Below are 12,093 nucleotides of genomic sequence, written 5' to 3'. Positions count from 1 at the left end.
CATCAGAAACAATCGAGATTATCTAGTCTCTTTAGTTCCCAAGATGCGTAAACGCCATTATCAGCGGAACTGCCAACAATTATTTTCGCTCGTCATGCATAAGGCTTCCATAATCTTGGCGCCGATAGAAGATATTCCATCTTGTCGCATTAAGGAGAGAACGATATTGTCAATTAAGCACTGGTTCCCAGCATCTCCAGCCTCGCTCGGCCTCGCCCCTTATTAACTGCTGATTGTAGGAAGAAACCTTTTAAAACTGTTTATAAGTGAGGCTTAGTTTTATATAAATATTCAGTTTTATAACAATTAAAAACCTTAGTTATACTTAACTAATATATTTATACACAAAGTCCCAGTTAAAACCAAGCACTGAGAATATCCAGTGTATCTCGTTTTATTAAATAGTGGATAAAAAACGGGCCCCGCTCTTACTAAACGAGGTTACTATCTTTATAGGATTTCTATTCTAACACACACCTTAGTTTATTATAATTAAAACATACAATAAAGAATATATAATAAACTACCTGTTGTTACCCTTTATAACTGGGTACTTTTTGCTAGAGTCTAGGTTTAGGTATAAATATCTAGCCCTTACTACCTTATTGTAGTGCGCTTATAGTACTTCTTCGGCCTACACTACTTAATTGTAGTGCGTATAGTTCTGCTTACTTAAGAAAAACTTCACCTGGGGTTTGAATAGTAGCAAAATCCGTGATAAGCGGAAGTTACAGGCTTAGACTGTTGAGTCATAACCTCCCGGGCTTATAACTGTTGGATAAAAAACGGGCCCCGCTCTTACCGAACGAGGTTACTATCCTTATATGGGATTTCTATTCCAACAAATAGGGTTAGTATATAAATATATATTTACACATGTATATTTTTTATTTGATATTGTATTTTAACTCAATTCTAAAGGGAATTGGAATTTGAGGAGTAGGTGACTTCAATCCCTTTTATTTGCAGCAGCACGTTCAACTCGATTGTATTATAGACTACTTCCAAGCTGGATGGTTGCTGTTGTAGTGGGGTAATGCAACAACATCCACTATTTTCTAGCCAGTTTCATGCAACTGATCGCTGGGCGTGCATCGCCACATTAAATTGCTCAAATGTAGGTAGGCGCAGTATTTCACTTACGCATGGTTTTCAATGAGTCATACCGATGATTTCATTTCTGGAGATCCAATGCTTATATGTATTAATTGAGCTAGATTTCTCGAGCTACGAAAAAAAAAAAAAAAAAAAGAAAGTTAAAAAATATAAAACAAAGCTCGCTCTAATTCTAGTGTCGTCTTTGCTCTTCGGTCCTAGACGTCAGGAAAATTATACATAAGAAATCTGAATTGGTCTAAGTATGATAAGTAACTTATCCTGCATACAGTCGTATAATTCTAACTATCTAATATCTTCGTAGGCTAGCTTTATCGTTTTGCTCATAGTAATTCTGTTCAACTTGGTTGCCTGCGTTATAAGTAGAAGATCTTGAAGTTTCTATACTCATTCGTACTCAGATACGATAGTGCGGTATAGATGCAGAATTCGGTCTTTATCCATGGAAGACAGAAGTGCAGAAGTCAGTCCGCTACTGTACACCCAGTCGGTGGACATGGACTGCCAAGACCATGACAGACTTTATAACACATGCGAAACCAATAGAGAACAGAGCTTTGATCGAGAGGATGAAGCAATTTGGCGTGACTGCTCCGATAGCGAGGTAGATGATACTACTAGCATTAAGATTCGCCGTGCTAGCCGACTGAAAGACATTGGTGGTTGGATTGGATATTTGAAAGACTTCTCAATTTTTTTCCCATACATTATACCGAAGAAGGATCGAACTGTACAAGCTTGTATCATTCTTAACCTACTTTGCTTGATTGGCAACAGAATTCTCAATGTTCTAGTTCCGCGCCAGCTTGGCCTCGTTGCTGACCAACTTCTCAAAGGTCAATCGCCAATAAAAGCTCTACTAATTTGGCTTGTTCTCAGCCTTTTGAATGAAGAATCAGGCATCGGCCTCATCCAATCGCTGATCAAGATACCAATTAAACAGTTTTCTTATCGGCAGATCAGCAATGCTTCTTTCAATCATATCATGAACCTCTCTTTGGATTATCACTCAGAGCGGGATTCAGCAGAAGTCATGAAGGCTATAGAACAGGGCGAAGCGCTCGCTAATATATTAGAAACGCTGATCTTAGAAATCCTGCCAACTACACTGGATCTCATTGTTGCTTTTGGGTTTCTCTACTGGAAGTTCGGTATTTATGTTCCATTGGTCATGGCAATTGCCTCGGTCGTCTTTATGTGCCTCCAAGTTATAACTTCAAAGTGGAACATCGATAATCGTCGTCAGTCCGCCAGGGCCCAGAGAGAGGAATCTCGCGTTATGCATCAAGCCGTGCAAGGTTGGCAAAATGTAGCTTACTTCAATATGTTCCAATTTGAGTCTCTCCGTTTTGGAGGTGCAGTAGGGGCACAACTTGCAGCGAGCGCAAAATGGAGCAGGCAAGAAGCATATACTCAAGCATTGCTCGAGTCTATGATCCCTACAACATTTTCCCCTTGGCTGGCCTTGTTTTTTATGAAATACACCAGGGCAAAGCGACCGCTGGCGATTTTGTTTTTCTTATTCAATATTGGGACCATTTGATCTTTCCGCTGAAGATGCTGTTCCATGAGTACAGATTCATCATGTCGGATCTAATTGATGCTGAACGTCTGATGGCTCTGCTGCAAACCAAACCTAGTATAATCGATCAAGAGGATGCCCAGGACTATCAAAAAGCTGTGGGACGCGTCGATTTCGAACAAGTCAATTTCTCGTACCATCCCACGAAGGCTACGATTCAAAACTTGACGATCTCAGTTGCTCCAGGGCAAACCGTTGCTTTCGTCGGTGAGACTGGTGCGGGGAAATCCACCATAATCAAACTACTTCTCCGTTTTTATGACGTTGACTCCGGCCATATTCACATTGATGGCAGAGATATTCGGAGCATGACCCTCAACTCACTCCGGTCTATTATAGGTGTTGTTCCCCAAGATCCGCTGCTCTTTAATGCGACAATTCTGGAGAATCTCCGCTACGCCCGAATATCAGCATCAGACCATGAAATATTCGACGCTTGTCGCGCTGCTTCTATACATGACAATATCCTTGGCTTTCGCAACGGATATAATACGAAGGTTGGCGAAAATGGAATCAAGTTGTCTGGAGGTGAGATCCAGCGGCTCGCTATTGCAAGAGTCTTTTTAAAGGGTCCTCCAATTATCGTCTTTGATGAGGCCACAAGTTCTATGGATTCCAACACAGAGCGAACTATTCAACAAGCTCTGGACAGTTTAAAGGTTGGAAGAACTACATTTATAATTGCTCACCGTCTTTCCACTATAGTTGGCGCAGATAAGATCCTTGTTGTTCAAAATGGTAGAATCATAGAGAGTGGTACTCATAACGAGTTGAAAGAGATGAAAGGGGTATACAATGATCTTTGGGCCAAACAAATTGGCAATTGATACCATAAGTAGCAATAGAAGTATGCGGAATATTGTTCTTTAGACCTTATGCTATGTGATTTATACTTAAATGTAGGTATATGCTACGGTCAATGAAAAGTGTTTCTAAAATCTTACATTATTTGTATATACAATATAAAACATTTCTCAATATTCGTTAAATCACGAGTGAAATCCTGCAAGGTGTTGTTACCAGTATTTCTTAACTTCAAAATACTTTGCATATTTAAATGTGCTTTTGAACTGTTACGCTTCTTGTCAACTCTGCATCTGACATTAAGACTGGAAAACATGACTCTTGAGTGCTGTCCGTGATGCAACCTACCACGAACAATAGCCAGACCATGCTTCGTAAGAGGTCTCGTGACGATGGCAAACCCCAAATCAACAATCTGACGACCGACTGCACAGAGTGGCGCACCACGACGCTAGAAGTATGCCACTCAGAAATCACCACCACTGAGAGGTAGATAATAGCTACATGACACCAAATCTGGGTGGCGGTTAGTGTCTCAGAAGGTAGGCGATGACTCTGCTTACCGCAGTCGAGGAAGTCGAAACATATTTTGCCATGTCGTCATCATAATTTACACGCAGAGATTGAACCTCCGAAACTTCGAAAAGTCTGGCTGCCGAGGCCGTATCTTCTGCGGGAATTACCCCGAGAAGGCTGAGATGGTAGTCGTACAAATGAGGTTGCTTGGATAAGACTATTGCAGAAATAATATTGTCCATAAGCAGAATACTCGTCGAGAATTGAAAGGCTGCTTTTTTAGCACTGAGGATGTGGATTGCTACTTCAAGAACCGTCCGCGAGGCTGGGCCGAGACAATGGAAAGCGGCATTGTAGTCTGCAATAGGATCCGCTACGCTCTAATCACTGTCCTTGCAATTGTCCAGAATCTCCATGAATAAAGTGGAAACAGCTTGGAGGTGCATTTTGTGGCTACCGAAATGCTGTTGTGCAACCTCAAATCGCTGTAGTTGTATACCGCCGGTAAGGATATGCGCATACCATGCAAGTGTCTGGAGACTAATGAAGAATTAGTGATGCTCAAAAATTGTCCCATAACCCTCAAGGCGTTGTAAACTAGTACCTTGACACTGTCTGCAACGTGCCCTTGCTCGTCGCTGCTCTATGTCACCGGAGAGAACCAATGAGCACCCCGATACAGCGCGCTTTGACTGACAACGGGGCCGCTGAGAATCATTGCAAGAACCTAAAACTTACCCCCTTCCACAAATAAGGGAGTATAGATTGGATATTGGAATGAAAGCAGTGCTCAGAGTACTACGTGACGAGAAACATGTCTGATCCTTTGAGCAAGCTATTTCCTTGCTGAGCAACGCCACTCAGTCGTTTCAAAGCGCAATGACTATTTATGACCCGGTAACTCTGCTCGACACGGTGGTTGAACGGCCTGCTAGGCTGGTCTGGGTCTACCACTAATGCGTCGAGTGAGATAACCGGATTAAAGTCCAAAATACTTATAGGCCGGAGAAAAGTCCTTTCCTCCCGGTACACGGCTCCATCAATCAGAATACTGGCGATACTATTCTGCACGTGGCGGCCGCAAATGTACGTCTAGCTTTTATTATGAGAAAGAAAAAAAAAAAAGGAAAAAAAAAAGCTGCTTAGATATGGAGTTGCTGGCCAGACTGGCCAACAAGGTCTCAATGCTATTGATTTGCTGCAAAACGAAATGAGGCGGGGAATAAGGCATTGCATTTGGTGGTGCGCTAACCTGGTTTTCACAAAACGATTTTTTACTATGAGATGGCACATATGGAGTACCAGCCCGAGGCAGAGGTCAATCGCCTAAGGCACTTTTTCGATTACTTATGTACTTTTAATGAGTAGCATTAGCATTACAGGTTTGCAATTTTTACTTATACAAAGGAGCAACGGTGTAGATGGCAAATATTTGCTCAAATGTTGTAGTTTAGTTTTATAGTAGCTCCATCCACTCCTTCGCGCTTTAGGCTCAATATCACCAACCAACGCCAGTAAACTCTAACCAGCTGCAGCAAGGCCCAAAATTAATTCAGCGAGCTTGTTTCAAATTAATCAACCATCACTCTCATTACAAAGCAAGAAAATCCTATTTTGAAGAGGTAACAATAAACTTACTTAGCCATCCACTTAAGCTATGAAGTAGTAAGAAGCCAAGTATAAAAAGAAAGTTGCGTCGTATGTCTCAGGATTTGCGCCGGCTTCATTATTGTATGTAGCGGCATATCAGTAACTCGTTCCTAAGAATAAATAAAACAATTCATAATATAAAGCCACTATATTAGCATTGCCAACACAGAATCCAGGTTTAGAGGTTGACTTAAATTCCTACTTAAATTGTCGCAATATGAACAGTATTCACAATCGCCGGTATAGGAACGCTACTCCCAGCAGCATATGCTCTATTACATAAAGTGATCAAGAGAGGCAAAATTTGCGATTGCATTGCGCATACACTATCTACAGGGCCAAATTATCAACTATTAATCCCATTTTACCTTTACTCCCGGATATACGAGGACGGGCTATCGCTGTCTTGCAGTAGCTGTTTGCCGCTTCTTCCATGCCGCCAGGCCTTCATGGTCGAGAAGAAGCTTGGCATTTCTGAGTCAGGCCCAATGAGAATTGTTCCAGGATGTGTGATGTTGAATGATAAGATCGTCAACGACATAGGAAGCGCTTCAAGAAAGTAGAAAAACGCCTCAGACGTGAGCAAAGGGTTGGAGACATCTGAGCCTCGAGAAAATTCGATAAGGCGGAACGTGATGCGGATCTATATGGCCCATTTCTTAGCTCATCACTCACTCAGCTCCTCTTCATGCCCTATACTAACGGTTATTAGGCCCAGAGAGGCATATAGTGTGTAGAGTAGTCTCTTCCACCCGTTTTGCATCTTTAATGAGTCATCTCCCTTAACGTGTTCTTGGCGTTTCATCTCTCTTTGAAACGCGGCCGACAAAGCGGCGAAGACAAAGATGAAGAACTGCTGCAGTCCAATACCGCCCATGTAGATGTGAATCGCCTTAAGCTGATCTTCGGCGGAGGCCGTGGGACCGGCCATGCTACCCCCGACTAACTGGATAACGAAGGAAACGAAGTCAAGGGTCACAAATATAGTTGCAATAGCAGTGGCTGGCACGGAAAGTAGACTATGTGACTTGAGAAAGTAGTATATCATGCGGCTGAGGACCATGTAATCGAAAGCATTGACCCCTGAGGAGAAGAGAAGTCAGGAATGATAAAAGCATAAGAGTGGAAACATATAGAGGGGCGATCTTACACAGAGGAGACAGCAATATAAATATCTGGAAGATAAGGTAGATTGCGGTGTTCTGCTGATACCGAGTGCTAATGGCGCGGAAACTAAAGGCAATGGTTTCCCAAATGCTCGCCATGATGATGACCCAGCAAAATTTCTGTGCGTGATAGCCTATTAGAATCTGTCAAGTTTGGAGCGAAAAATGATTGACTATTCTGACCTTTCTATTCGCAATAGCTTGCCAAACATGTATCATTGTGAGGATGCCAAAAATACAGGCAAATACAAGGGCAGCAGGGAAGTTGGGATAGTAATCCCATATGGCACCACAGGTCCCCGGTGGAACATAGCCATTTGCGTCAGGAGTTATTGTCTGGATGCAGGTTGGAATAGCAATGTCAATAGTTTTCCCCGCAATTGTAACATGATCATTCGTGACACCTTCAATGGTGATGTGTTTTGTAGTAGTGAAATAGCCGTCCGATCCTGCGGACTGAAAAGATGTGATGGTTGCTGCAGTATTTTGGGAGGCAGAACCCGCGTCTCTAATAATAGAAACGGTGGGTGTTGGGATATGGAAGCTTTCGACTGCAGCAGGCATGATGCAGGCGACGAGAACACCAATGACAATCATCTTAAACATTAATTGACAGCCGACATATGTTAGATCGAGAGAGTTGAGACTTACGGCGACAGAAAAACGCATTATACTTACTTCTTGAGCTTTATATCCTTCAGAAGAACAATATAGCCGCCTGGCTGGCAAGGTAAACCGTTTCCATTCACGTGCCGAGCCTCCCTCACAGCCACGAGCGCATCCCAGTCTCATAATCCGAAGCAGCCAATCAGGTACAGGTTATGGTGTCTGGAAGTGAGAAAAACGCGAGACTCTAGACTAGGAACAATGCTCTCCCCCTCACTCCAGACCCCTTGAATTTATCCTTGGATGGAGTCATAACACGCAAATGATATTTAAGAGGTGGCATTGAAAGAGGCTTCTCAGAGCCGACCGCAAATCACTCGTCCACAAAATTGAACTTCTGAAATCGAGAAGAGAAATGAAACCTTTGTGAACCATATACGTTTCCTGGACGCGTTGTACTGTATATCTTCGCGACTTGAAACTATTACATCCTTGATCTGCATAACATCCTGTGATATAGTGTCCTAGCATCAGGCAATTCCTCTCTCTTGAATGCCTGATACGGAAACTTATGCTGACTCTACATTAAGCCGACCAATAGCAGATGGTACTGAAGGTCTCGAAGGTCCTCTTGGCTGTGATAAAGCTGTTAGCAGTTTGCAGATGGTGACAGTGATAAGTACATGACGAATAGCGGAAATCTCTCTCGCAGACCGTTAAGAAGAGGTGTAGCGAAAACTTCTGATCAGCGTAGATGAGTAGGCAAGGGGTAGCAACTTGCATTTTATTGCAATCGTGTCTGAGCTCTAGACTAAATGGTACCAGTGCTGAAACGCTTGCCGGAAGTGCAGGAGCTATAATTATCTCCTGGATGGTTACCCCTTCTGGGTATCAAGAAGGAAGCCATAGAATGGAGTCTGGCAATGAAATAGGCCAAAGCCGACGTGTTGAATGGCAGCCGCGTCTCGTTCCTATTTTGGGCTTTTGGAAACTCTTAAGCTCCGTCCAATGCGTAGAGTATAAAGTCAGAATCTTTTTATAGCAAAGATCCCGTGTCATATGCATTATTATTAGAAATCTGGCCCCTAAATCATCATCCACTGTTTCAAAGTTCAATGCCACCAGCATCCTGCGGGATAGTGGGGCAGGTCCGAACTAATCAGTTGAATAGGGAACCCGCAGCTGGCTCCTGGCTTAACGGTGTCGTCAAAGCAACAGGATCGCTGTTCTACAAATACTCCCAAGCCTTCTACAGTTAGTCTACCACTTTACTGCATGTACCAGCCTCACAATTGCGGCTCACTGATGAGATTCCCCCTTGGAAACCATAGTCATAGTACTGATCCTCGGCCGCTAGAAGTGGTTTACGTCGCCTATGGCCCCTCTCACCGATCTCCAAGTGAATTAATAACGCGGTATATGTATCACCCCTTGCCAAAGCAATATACATAAGGCCTCGGAGAAAGGACAAATGGAATAAGTAGCTTGGCTCGGTTTAAAAGAAACATTTAGCTACGGTACTAGTGATTGCGAGAATCAGAACCCCTGTTCAAAACACAACAGCTTTCAGCGACGGAAGATTTCTTCTTAAACCGCGCCACAAATAAAGGGGTTTTTGTCAAATGTCGGTTGACTTCGGAATTTCAAGCTCGCCTATAATGATATCTTATCTTTGGGTTGTTCATAATGATAATTAAGTGCTCAATACTCGCCATCGTAAATACCTAAGCTAATAGGTATGAATTGTGGGGACCTTGAACTGATCCGTACACTCGGCTATGCCTAAGTCGAAAATATGCATATTGTCAGATCTTGCGCTCGGGTCATGCAAGTTACGCTCTATCGGCCCCGAGGGACCTGATAGAGCCCAGATACCGCCGGCTTCCCAATCTTCTCATGCAAACTGTCCGGTTATTCAAGTCGATTAGCATCAAAAAAAAAAAAAAAAAAAAAAAAAAAAATCTCTTAGGAGTTGCTATCTATATTATATCATATCTTCAGAACGCCATCTCTATCAACTGGGTGTTATTCGTATAGTTCGAGGTCTCTCTTATCTAGCGCTGGACTTCCTCAATATGAAAGGTTTAACTCCAAGTTTCCAGAATCTACCAAACAAAAAAAAAAAAAAAAAACCAACCAGTCAGCGCTCCTCATCATAAGTCATATTGTAAGTGAACACGCCACCCTCAAGCACCATATACATATTGTGTCGCCCATAAGTCTATGCCTCAAGGAAAGCCAGCGAACGTATATGAGACTATGTCGAGGAAGTGGGCACTGGGCCGATTGGAAGCCACTCATCCACGAAGCTGAATCCTGCCAAAGTCGCGAATAGGAAGGAAACCAGCATGTATCGCGTGCTCTGCTTGGATGCATCAATTTGCGTTTCTCTCGATTTCGTGATAATCGAATCGCGGATGCGCATCTCATCAGGAGGGACAAACACGTGTGCATCTGGCAGATCTTCTCTATCGAATGTCTCAAGGTTGATACCATGCTCCAATTCGATGACGCGCCGGCCGGTAGCAGACATTACCGAGAGATCCCATAAATTTTCTTGGCATGTTGCGAGGCTGACCATGGCCTTGAGGGCTGCACGTCGAATGTTCAAGTTTCGGCACTTGATCACTACCAGATATAAGGGTGGCATATAACCCATCCCGAATGTAAACTTAGACTTAGAGTACAGGGTTTGCGCTGGTGGGAGCAATGAGATAATTTTTTCCGCGGCATCGACGACTGCCTTGAAGGAGGCCAGTTGATTATCATAACCCATTTCAGTTTTGTCAAGCACGCCTCCCACCCATATTTTGCAGACAAGGCCTTTGATCAGTGTTCCTAAGTACGGGGCTTTGGCGTCGTGGGAAGTAGGCGGGTACGCTTCTCTAAAGATTGAAAAGTCATGAAGCCATTGGCCCAGCGCTGCAAGAATTGCGGACTGCTCTTGATGGAGATTGTTTGGAAATTCCACCCTGTACATGATTCCTTGCCTGTACGTGTCGCTGGAGCGTATGAACCGGACAGACCGTGCCTGGAGGAGCTCTAAAGCAGACAGGCTTTCTTCGAGCGTAGTATATGGAGCTGTGGCACCAGTCACCAGGTCGCTTAGGGAAGGAAACGTAGTGACCGTGCTGCCGAAAAAAAAGGGAAAGATACTCAATCGGACAAACATAGGCGTAAGTTTCTCCCGGACCCAGGGCGTCATCGTTGCATTGTTCAAAATTGTTATACCATGCCTGCAATGTTCGATGGCGGCGGGTACATTCTTCTGCAGGGTCTCTATGCACACGAAGAGAATACAGAGGAACAGCATCGTGAACTCACTGTTTGACTTGCGGGTGAGGTGTGACAGGGCCTGGTGGTAGTGGCTGAGGGCGAATCGGCCGCCGGGGTAGTCGAGAGCATCCGATCGACCGTCCCTGAGCTGCTCGTAGATGGAGCTGATAGCGATGGCTGCATGACGAACGGCGGGCTCTTGCTGGCAAGCCATTGGAACGAGGCGTGTCCAGAATTCCTTATCAGGGTAATTCGATAGGTTGGGGGCGGCCACATGGAGAAAAAAGTCAATGGCTCTGCCTTCCCGATTGCTGCGACCATTACTTGGAGAAGGGATAATAGCATTCGAACTTAGAAGCTCATCCCAAGAGTGAGTCCGGTAAGCCTCAGGTGCATAGCCATCACAAATTCTCTGTGTACTCGTGCACCTCAGACAATGAGGTTTGGCCTCGTCGCATTTGATCTTTCGTATCCTTGTTTGAGATCATTAATTAATGGCTCGTGTTATAATCTTGCTTCCTGAGCATATGTAGGTAGACGTACTTGCATGTTAAACATCCTGTCTTGACCTTCTGCGACCCCTTTCTGGGCATCTCGATGGCTGAATGAGGGAGACAGAGTCAACCAAACAAGTGGGGCGTGTCCGAACCACCGTATGAGGCTTGTGATGTTCCTATGGTAAAATTAAGCCTCGTCAACTTTTTAGAGGGTTGGACAAGACTTTTAATTGCAAGAACCGAGACTTTAGCAGACACACTTGGTTATACCCCTTATCCAAGGCTAGTAAGCGCTATGTCTGCTCCGGCTGCAAGTGCTACCTTGGGGAAAGTGGGGAATTATAGATAGTGGGGCAAATCCGAATTGATTGATGCCTATGTATTCCGTAGGCCTATCTGGTATGTAGTGGTACTAATTGGAAATAAGCTTCCCTGCAGTAGTTGCCTTGGTAGGTATTAAGTCAGTGATAGTGGGGCATTCAAGCAAGAGTAACACTCATGCTAGATGTCCAGCTTAAGTTATACACATAGCTTAAACGGTGTCCTGCTTATTTTTCAGCCTTGGCTGGGCATACCGCACAAGTTTCGTAGTGCTTCCTTTCCTATAGATGTTGTCTACATAGCCGCCCCCTATCTAGGAATCTTATAGACGCTGCCTGAATAGCTTTCTTCAGGATAGGATAAACCGCTACCAAGAGAATTTCTTTTATAACGCGTGGTTCTCCTCTTGAGATGTACAGTATTCAATTCACTTTCTTCTATACTCTGCCACTTACTTTCTCTTGAATATCGGAATTGCTTTTTTTATACATTATGCATCGTGATATAGCATCCGGCCGTTGGCTGTTTCTTCTATCACCACTTGCATTAGCTGCATTGC

General features: G+C 43.8%; 3 protein-coding genes across 3 annotated transcripts; 1 reads left to right on the top strand and 2 right to left on the bottom strand.

Annotated features, from left to right (window-relative positions):
* The first annotated feature begins 1,247 nt into the window (after positions 1 to 1,247).
* TrAFT101_002338 (uncharacterized protein) lies at positions 1,248 to 3,555 on the top strand. The gene is made up of 3 exons (XM_066126575.1): positions 1,248 to 1,358; positions 1,421 to 1,579; positions 1,663 to 3,555. The coding sequence occupies exon 3, from the start codon at positions 2,506 to 2,508 to the stop codon at positions 3,523 to 3,525; it is 1,020 nt and encodes a 339-aa protein (XP_065982678.1). The 5' UTR covers positions 1,248 to 1,358; positions 1,421 to 1,579; positions 1,663 to 2,505; the 3' UTR covers positions 3,526 to 3,555.
* Positions 3,556 to 6,038: 2,483 nt separating this feature from the next.
* Positions 6,039 to 7,431, bottom strand: TrAFT101_002337 (uncharacterized protein; the record flags this gene model as incomplete). Its single annotated transcript, XM_066126574.1, has 4 exons — positions 6,039 to 6,311; positions 6,372 to 6,751; positions 6,819 to 6,954; positions 7,018 to 7,431. The coding sequence occupies 4 exons, from the start codon at positions 7,429 to 7,431 to the stop codon at positions 6,039 to 6,041; spliced, it is 1,203 nt and encodes a 400-aa protein (XP_065982677.1).
* Positions 7,432 to 9,443: 2,012 nt separating this feature from the next.
* Positions 9,444 to 11,403, bottom strand: TrAFT101_002336 (uncharacterized protein). Its single transcript, XM_024902184.2, has 2 exons — positions 11,260 to 11,403; positions 9,444 to 11,189 (listed from the first exon to the last, which is right to left on the bottom strand). The coding sequence occupies exons 1-2, from the start codon at positions 11,307 to 11,309 to the stop codon at positions 9,698 to 9,700; spliced, it is 1,542 nt and encodes a 513-aa protein (XP_024754808.2). The 5' UTR covers positions 11,310 to 11,403; the 3' UTR covers positions 9,444 to 9,697.
* Positions 11,404 to 12,093: the final 690 nt, after the last annotated feature.

The sequence above is a fragment of the Trichoderma asperellum genome, chromosome 2 (genome assembly GCF_020647865.1).
Source record: "Trichoderma asperellum chromosome 2, complete sequence".
NCBI lineage: Eukaryota > Fungi > Ascomycota > Sordariomycetes > Hypocreales > Hypocreaceae > Trichoderma > Trichoderma asperellum.
The sequence above is the reverse complement of the archived record's forward strand: the minus strand, read 5'-3'. Positions and strand labels throughout refer to the sequence as shown.